The 9967-nt window shown below is 35.3% G+C and overlaps 1 protein-coding gene across 1 annotated transcript; it reads right to left on the bottom strand.

The window, feature by feature from the left end:
• Window positions 1–2755: 2755 nt before the first annotated feature.
• LOC111984882 (AP2-like ethylene-responsive transcription factor BBM1) lies at window positions 2756–7517 on the bottom strand. Its single transcript, XM_024016511.2, has 9 exons — window positions 7042–7517; window positions 5998–6679; window positions 5792–5874; window positions 5620–5628; window positions 5420–5508; window positions 5012–5085; window positions 4850–4900; window positions 4268–4344; window positions 2756–3998 (listed from the first exon to the last, which is right to left on the bottom strand). The coding sequence occupies exons 1-9, from the start codon at window positions 7280–7282 to the stop codon at window positions 3130–3132; spliced, it is 2175 nt and encodes a 724-aa protein (XP_023872279.1). The 5' UTR covers window positions 7283–7517; the 3' UTR covers window positions 2756–3129.
• Between the last annotated feature and the right edge of the window lie 2450 nt (window positions 7518–9967).

Genomic DNA, 9967 nt, shown 5'->3' on the forward strand with positions numbered 1-9967 from the left:
TGAGCGCCTAAACCTTCAACCCACTCTCTACAAATTCATTGTTCTGAGTTCGTTGGGGCCTGGGGGAACCCATATCTTTTGGGCTACAAAATCGGACCTCACATATAGCATTTAGCATTCTTGAAGAGAATGCTTTAATTAATGGAGATAATCCTACATATGAATTGTTGGGGAATGCTAGAAATGGGTAGTTGTGAGAATCACAACCTAATAAGTCACAGATTATTTGGATTCTCTAGTAGCAAATCTCATAATAGAGATTCCAGTGCAGATATGTCCTCTTAAATTAAGGGACTTGTAATGAAGTTGCTACTTAATTTTTTAAAAATAAAAATAAAAACAAAAACTTTGACTTTATAATTTGAAAATGAATTACATTGGCCTAAAGTGAGAAGGTGTTTGGCTTTGAATCCTAATTACATTCTAAAGAAATAAAATTCATATCGTTGTATTTCTAGTTATAATTTACTGAGAAATTTAGACCTTAGTTATAGTTAATTAGTTATTCAAGTTGATTAATTAATCAAATTATGCAACGGTCCAATTTAACATGTGATGGGCACAATCATATCACAAAATTGAAGTGTAGTGAAAATAGAAGTACAACAAAACAGAATTTACTCAATCATAGTATTGCTATTTACAATAAGAGTAACTTACGTGACCATACGTAGCTCCAATCTAGTTGAACTCTTTTATCTCGTGAATCTCTTTAGCATATTAATTTCCAATTTGTGTCTTAGGCTGTGTTTGTTTCGTGTAAATCGTTCTCCGGAAAATACATATTTTCCGGAAATGTTATTTTCCGGAAAAGGAAAATATTTTTAAAGTGTTTGGTTGAATTATGAAAATTGGTGTGGAAAATATTTTTATGTGTTTGGATGTTTTTTAAAATGCTATTTTCCGGAAAATTTTTCGCATTATTACAAAAAATTTCAACATCGCATCCAATTCAACATCAATTTCCGGCAACAAATTCCAGCAACAACAACACCACAACAACAACAACAACAATAATAATCATTCGAGGAAGAGAGAGTGTGGAGGCGACGGTCTGGGTCGGCGACGAGCTCGAGGTTCGTGGGTTGCTCTGGGTTCGTCGGTTCGTGGGTTGCTGGGTTCGTGGGTTGCTGGGTTCGTCGGTTCATGGGTTGCTCTGGGTCGAAGCCGATGGGTTGCGCTGGGTCGAAGGCGATGGGACGTCGAAGGCGACGGGTCTGGGTCGGCGATGTGAGCTATGGGTTCTCAGATCAGGACGACGATCGGGCTCGCCATTGAGTGGTGGTGGTGGAACGGCGTCGAAACCGGCTCGGTGACGTCTGGGTTTCTCGGATCGGAGGTGGATCAGTTCGCGTTCTTGGTTCTCTCAACACCGATCAGCTCGCCGGCGTTCTCAATCGTTTTCTGTGGCTGTTGATGGCTGTTTCCTTGTTCTTTTTCGTTCTCCCTCAAGTTCTCTCAGAGCTCTCTTCTCCTTTACGTTTTTTGTGCGAGACCCGGAAATGGTTTGAAGGTAAAATAAAAGCGTAAAACCATTTCCGGGTCAAAGGTGAAAATATGGTCAAACTTGAGGCATATTTTCCGGAAAATAAATTTTTCTTTGCCAGCCAAACGCATGGGTCAGGTGGTAAATGATTTCCTGAAATCATTTACCACCAATTCAAACGCAGCCTTAACTTCACCATAAAAACTCTTTAATGTATTAGTCCTGATGTAATGTCTTCACATTAACACTTTAGATCTTTAATGACTCTTGGAGAAGCAACTTGGTACAAAACCCTTGGCGAATAGTCGTTGCAACATGATCTCCAACTTTCATGGGGTGTTCTCCCTTATGTTATGATGACCTAGAGAGGGCTTCAACCGGTTGATAATAGTCAAACCTAGAGTTGAAGTTGAGGTTCACTTAACCTCGATCGATCGAGCTGCAATAGAGGTAGCGAAACTTTACTATCTTGAGCAAATTTAAAATTGGTCACTGGAATGATCTATTTATCCCTCATCCATAAATCAAAGATATATAACACTGTATATGTATTGGTGTATGTATGTGCTTTGAGTTTGTCTTTAACGAATATATCAAAATCATTATTCGGCCCTCAACAAACTCCATCCTAACGCCCACTTGTAAGATAATGTTCAGCGGCAAAGTATAATGAAAATATTATAGAGTAACCAAAATTAAGGTATAGAAGTATAATGTTTTTAACTTAATTTGGACAAGCTAGCGAAGTCAACACGAATCACACATATGTTTAAAGAGCAATGACACTTTAAATTATACATATTCCTATAGCCACTTGCTAACAAGAAAACCTTGGAAGGTCCATATACTCACATATTCAAGAAAAGCAACTTCCTGGATCCTGGTTTGGTAGATATATCATATATGTCAAAGCTAACCTTTACGTCGTCTAGCAAGAGAAATTCGATCTTTTGCCCTTTGAAAGATCACATAATTTGTGGCAAAAGTATCTCCGACTTAAAAAAAGAGCAACTTTTGTTGTGACTTGATCATAAGCAATTTTCATTACTCTATTTCCCCTTTTCCCAACTCGATCAACTTTGTTTTTTTGAGCAACTCCTCTTTGTATAACATTTGATGAATTATCCTCTCATAAAATCTTTATGTCAAATAATTGTCACCATAATTCTTGACTAGTTAAAGCCTCATTAAGAGACCCCTCGTTTGTAATGCCATGCACATAATGAGTCATAACTCATAATCACATTCACAAAGAAAAAGAGTACAACAAAGAGGGAAACCCCATTCTTTGTATCATCATTATGTTATTCAAAATTACAAAGGCTGGTTGGGTTAATTAAACTTTCCGAGGATCCATCCATATATTTCTGAAGTTCCCAAAATTCATAGCTAGTGAACATGTAAGCTATCACTTGCTATTGCTGAACTTCAGCTATAGACCCTTTTAAATTTTGCATGATGCAAAAGTTAGAATCCAAATAAAGAGAAAAAATAAAATAAAAGGAGCCTATCTTCCTTAGGTCATTAGTAAACATAGAAGGAAGAGAGGAGAATGAAAAATCAAAATTAGGAAATCATTAGTGTATACATCCTTCGTTTCCCTAAACCCATTCTTCTTCCTATGCATTCTTCTTCCCTTTCCTTTAGGTATCATTCCATACTGTGAAAGTTGGAGCTCCATGGCAAACAGCCATATTGTTAGACCTTGGTGCAAGAGTTGGAACTGCAGTTGGCACCCAATTATTGCAAGCAGAGCCTTGATCATACGTGCTAGCCTTAACGACACCCGTTGATGATTGTTGTGAAAGATAATACAAGTTCCTTGCATGATAAGGATCAGTTGAGGCAAACACATTGTCATAACCAAGTGCCTTCACTTCACCATCCCCAAAACCATTATTTCCTTGGTTTTGGATGTTGTCTTCATTAGCAATCACTGTAGTCAAAGGCATTATATAGCCACCATTGCTTCCATACCCATCTACAGTTGCACCTCCTCCATTGCTATAAATGACAGAGTTAGAACCAGAACTATGTTCCATTGAAGCTGATTCCATGCCCATGAGGTTGTGCAAAACTGAATTAGGCTGAAAGAAATTATGGGTATTTCCCAATTGTAACTGATGAAGATCTTGAAAGCTATGTGGGGGATCAGAATCCTGTTCTTGCTTGCACCATATCCTTTGGCCATATGGGTAGTGCATGCTATAAGGCTGAGCTTGTTGGAATGCAAGAGTAGGCCAACCATGATGTGGTGCACCTCCATAATTGTTGATTCCATCAGTTAGCTGAGAACTCACGTTGTCATGATCATCTGTTCTTTGTCCATCCACAGTCATTTCAGCCTGCTCAACATCTTTCAATCGCTTGGCTGCCCCGCCAATTGGCAATGTGCTGCTCTCGAGTATGCTCTTTACATCGTATCTGCTCATGTCGAAGTTTGTCACTGCATTCAGTCCTCGGAACTTAATGGCAGCAATGTCATAAGCCTCAGCCGCTTCCTCTTGGGTGCCTAGATTGAAAAAGAAAAAGAAAAGTTGAACTAATTAGTATAGCGTACCAACAAAATTAAAAACACAATTATATTCTTAGAAATCAATTAGGGTATTTCATGCTCCATTTTACTTCTTATCTCATTTTCTGTGAGAATATTGGTTAAACAATTATATTAATTTTTGGAAGAATTGGTAATTTAGGTTTGGAAGGTATAGTGCTTTGACGTAACTGGCCTATTTATATCACAAGCACCCAAAGAAAAAGAAAAAGAAAAAAGAGACTTACTGAAAGTTCCCAAGTAAAGGTCTTTGTTCCCCGCAACTCTTCCAATCCTTGCTTGCCAACGTCCATGTTGGTGGTGTCTGTTACAAAAAACACACATTACAAGCTGTATAAGAAAATGCATATTGCTCCTCTATCATAACAGCTCGAGAATATTGGGATTATAATTGATCAAATTAGGAACATTATAGCTTAGTTAAGAAAAAGCATATTGCTCCTCTATCATAACCGCTCAAGAATATTGGCGATTATACTTGATCAACTTAGGAACATTATAGCTTAGTTAAGAGACAGATTGCTTTGCATGAATACAATGTTTTTTTTCTTTATTTTAAGAGCGACTTAAATCCATAAAAGTTACACTTTATCTGATAGAGTAGAAGTGGAAGTGCAACACATTCAACAAAAGTTAAAAGCATTGGGCTGCAGCATATAAAAAATCCACAACATGAAATTCAACTCAAAAGAGAGGATACAACCTCCACAAAAGTAAATAATAAAGACTACTGGAAATGAATAAGATAGATTGGGGGATTTTTTTTTTAAAATTTTTTATTTCATTCTCATCACGCATTAGTACATTACCTTGTTACACCTCTATAAATAGATGCACCCCGAGAAAAACCACTACTTTTCCTGCACCAAGAAAAATTTTTATTGTATAATTATTTAATCCAGAACTCCATGATCTTGATTCATCGAACAAACATAGTATTGTAGCATAGAGAAGTATAATTTTTTATGTACCTTCGCAGAGACGCAACATACTCTTGCCTGGTCATGTGCTTCATTTCTTCCAACTCTTTTTCATAGTTGCTAATCTGAATTTTTTTCATTAAAAAAGCAACAAAGATGTAAAATATCAGCAAACAAAACTCTTAACATATTTTGGTAGACAACATCCCAGTTAATGTGGATACTTTATATGAGTATAAGAACATGTATAGTGTGCATCTTAATATAATATTCCTAAAATTTCTCCACTGTCTTTAGGTAAAAGTACTGTATGTCAATGGCAATGCCAACATTGAGTAAATTTTTGAAATTCAAGTTTTTTTGCGCCCTAAAATAAAGTAAATAAGAAGAATGACTTGGAAATCACTAACTGTGAATCACTTTAATTTATTGGAAAAGATAAGAAAGGTGGAAACTTACTGGAAAATTTGTAGTGGTAGTGGTTCCCCAGTATTTCAATGCCGCTAAGTCATAAGCTCTAGCTGCCTTTTCTTCTTTGTCATAACCACCTACATAAAATTAAAACAGAAAGGGCATAAGCAACAAGAAAAAAATAAAATAAAATAAAATTGAGTAATAAGCTTAAGAAAAAAGAGTACAAAAGGTCCTTTTAAACTTACCTAAATAAACTGCAAGAAGGTTGAGGAAGTCCCACATCAAGATATGAGAAAAAACCCACATAAGAAAAACAAGAGTTAATACAGCATTAAGGTTACTTTAGTCTAACATTATAGATAAGAAACACTTTCCAAATTGGAGATGCAGCAATTGGCAGAAAATTATATGATGTACCTTGCCTTCCTTTACGAGTCTGTCCCTCTCTTCTACAACTATTATCCCATAGATGAGCCTCGTATCTTCCCGTCCATCTATGCCTGTAAAATCCAACCCCATTAAACAATTATATTTCACACAAACAACTAGAATAAGTCTACTATTGAAGTACAAGCATGCAAAGGATACTAATGAAGAAAATCTCATGGATTTTGTTAACAAACCTTGTTACACCACGATAAATAGAAGTCCTTTGTCCAAATGTATCAATAGACTTTCTTGGCACTGCCTCAATAGCACCAGTTTGGCTATCGAGCCCAGTTGTGGCATTAGGCTGCTTATTATTATCTGATGAAGAACTCTCTCCACCACTTCCACCGCCGGCAGTACTTGCAGTAAGAAGCGGCAAAGTAGAGCTTGATTGTGACCCTGTGCTCATAGAAAGAGACAAGGTTTGTGCACTTGTTAGGCTTCCATTGTTACCACCACCACTTGCACCACCATCATTCTTATTAGTATTATTATCTTGCTGAGTCTGTGGTGCTGGTTGATTCCTCAGCCAGGTTTTGATCATCGACAACCCAATAGAACTATTGTTATTGATACTACCATTACCACTACCACTACCACCATCACCAGCAGTACTATTTGATACACCATTTGTTGCCTCAGAAGGAAGCTGTAATGAACAGTTGTTGAACATGTAGTCACCAGTAGTGTTATTGTATGCAGTGCTTTGATCATGATGGCCAAAAGAGTGTCTTCCAAGAAAGTTCTCCAACTTTGGCTGATGGTCTTGGTTTTCAAGGCTTTGGCTACTGCATGAACTACCCATTAGCATAGACAGGTCTGAGGTGGTCTTGTAGTTTGCACTTGAGTTCATTCCTAAACTCTTCATATTCCAATCTGCAAAAAAAAATAAAAAAAAAAAAGTAAAAAAGGGACAAAAATAAATCAGAATCTTTCACTTTGTATAATAATATTATTAATTTTTCCTCTTGCACCAATTTTTTCTTTTTTTAAAAAAAAAAAAGAAAAAGAAAAAGAAAAAATAGCTCTGACTGCTTGAAGTTTGAAGATAAGAATGCAATTTCAAGTATTTTTATTTTACTTTTTCACAGTACAAACACAGCCAGATGATTTTGTTATGCTTTGTGAAAACCAAAAAGAAGCTTAGGGTTTTAAGGCTTAAAGTTGTACAAGAAAATATAATGCAAAAAAAAAAAAAAAAGAGGAAAAAGTGTGGGGTGAGAGAAAAAAGAAAAAACCTTGAGGTTGATTGTTTCTATTGAAAGCTTCGAGTATGCCAAAAGGAGGAGGGAGATTGAGGGATGGAGGGGTTGAGTCAGAAGTGAGATCAAAGCACTCGCCAGAGACATCAGTGCCAGAGATGTCATCAGAGTTGAAGCCAAGGCGAGAGACTGCGTTTTGAGAGTGATCTTGATCAGAAGGCTGGGATGGGAGTTCTTGTGGGGAAAGAGAGAAACCCAGCCAGTTCATTGAAGCCATAGTGATTGATATTTGTGTTTGTAAGTTCTAGTTATAACTTGTAGGTTGAGAGTTGAGAGTAATATATATTTGTTGGACTTGAGAAAGGGAGACGAGGGAACTAGTTCATGCATGAAGAAGTGAAATACAAAGGAGAAACTAGGAGAGAATCCATGAGTTTTTAGTAGAGAAGTGAAGGGAAGAAGAAGAGGAAAGGTCAAAAAATATTGAGAAGAAAATGAGAAATCATTTCTTCCAAAGCAAAATGAAGATTTATATAACTCTCTCTCTCTCTCTCTCTCTCTCATATACACGCATGAAGTATAAATGGGGCGCTTCTTATTCAGGGGCACTTTCTTAGTTTCAAACTCAAAATTCGTCTAGAATTAATGAGAATAGCTGAATAGGACACGTTGGGTAGTATAGTAATAGTGTATCACAAAAGGGTATGATTTTAATAAGAAAAATGAGGTGCCCACATCACTATAGAATAAGGTTTTGATATATATACACGTAATCTCCTCTCCCTCTCTCTCTCTCTCTCTCTCTCTCTCATATTGGGAAGATTACAACACCAAATCTCTCTCTCTTTCTCATAAAATCCAAATATATAAGAGTTGCTGCAAAACTAATGAAAAGGTACACGAGGAGGAATAATTATATTTTGAATGAAGCCTATTGTACTATTTGTCAGTAGAGGAGTAGTTAAAATCTTTTTTTGCTTCTCAAACCCAAAAAAAAAAAAAAATTTCTACAACCGCAGATTTGTTCACACACTTTAACACAATTTAAAGTTTTAAACACATAACAAATAATAATTAGATTATTTTTCACTATATAAGTATTATTGTATCAATGGTAGACTGTTTGTAAATAATGTAGTTCAATTATAGATTGATAAATATATAAATTGTGTCAAAATGTGCGAAACAAGTGTCCAAAAAAGAACTTATCCAAAATTATACAAGTTGGACTGATCCTCATGCCTTTGAAAGTTCATAAGTGAGTATTATATGAGTGGTAATAAGCCTAACACATGGGTCATAACTCTTCCACCATGTGCTTTCGTAATCTTAAAACAAACTTGTTATCCTCCCTACCCCTCTACCCCCCTTGGACTTCAAAGAAATCCCTGATTCTATTCACCTTAACTTATTCATCATATTTATTAAACTAATTAATTATTAATCAAACTCTAGAATATCACATACACTCTCTCTTTCTCTCTCTTTGCTGTGAAACACCTGTAGAAGATGATGATATAATATAATCTGACAAAGTGTGACAAAAACCCACACGCAGCCCCTCTCCACACCCACTTATTCATGCCCATTTGGACATTAGTCATTTCATGTCAGATATATTTTCTGCAGACTCAGACCCCCTCTCCTCCTTTTCATTGCATTGCATGCTTTCTTTCTCTGAGAGAGTCTTTGCCTACAAACAAACACCCATAACTTTCTCACATTCCATCCTTCCATATCACATTATTTAACTATTATCCCTTAGTCCTAATCATCAAACTGCTCCCCCGCTACAAACGGGAGTCTCTCTCTCTTTCTCTCTAACAAAGACTTTTCTTTCTCTCTCAACTGTGCACAAAACAATAATTCATGCATGACTGCCACTTTTTTTTTTTTAATTTTTTTAATTTTTTAATTTTTAATTTTTTTTTACAGTGATAGAGAAATGCAGAGAGGGGGAATCCTAAACATATTCTTATAAAAAAAAATTTTAATTAATTAATTGAGATAAATATGGAGATGCGGTTTGCACCTTGCACCCCTATATGAGGACACTAACCCTTGTCTTCCGGGTCTTGGAGAGCTTATTATTTCATTCTCAAGTTTTAATTGAAGGGACAGATTGTAAGAAAATCTAAGGATCTAAATGGAATTCTCAGATATCCCCCCCATTCAGTGCTTTGCTTTTGTCAACTTAACACTTTCTTTCACTTGTGAAACTCATTTAAATTCTTTTGCTTCTCTGAATATAATCAAACTGTATACCTTTTTCTTACCCACCAAAAATAACTCGTTTACTATTGAACGTATATTAATGCATGGTAGTTGTGAAGAAAAATACTCCTTATGCTTAGATGTCTCTCTTTCTGATAACTTAATTTATTGTTTACAAAAAATACATTTTACTCCTTTACTATTGGACCGTAAATATCAATGTGTAGAAATATAATATACATTATTTTAATTTTTTAATAATTATTCACTTAACCTATTATATTGGTATATTATAAAAATGGTGTAAAAGGTGGATATATTAAACTGTTATATTACTCTAATAACAACTTGCCACCATAATTAGTTATAAAGTTTTTGTGAAAAAAAAAAAAAAAAAAAAATCCCGTCTCTAGCATTGCTAGTAAAACATGGAACCTTATGAAGTTTAGTTTGTAACAAGTTATTGTTTATGGTTATATCTAAAATATAAAAGTCAACATATAAGCCATACAATTAGAACCTTGTTATAACGTTCAACATTTTCTTTCCTCATATTATCACTTGTTTGTTTATAATACCAACCCCACCCCCACCCACACACACATATAACTAATTTTTTATTAATAAAAGAAATTAAACAATGTCATTCAACTATAATACTCTTGACATTATTATCATCAATTAGATATATAGGATTGATGGTATGTATGGGATAAGGTATATAATTAATTAGCGACATAATATATAT

This window comes from Quercus suber, unplaced genomic scaffold (genome assembly GCF_002906115.3).
Source record: "Quercus suber isolate HL8 unplaced genomic scaffold, Cork oak 2.0 scaffold_94, whole genome shotgun sequence".
Taxonomy (NCBI): Eukaryota; Viridiplantae; Streptophyta; class Magnoliopsida; order Fagales; family Fagaceae; genus Quercus; species Quercus suber.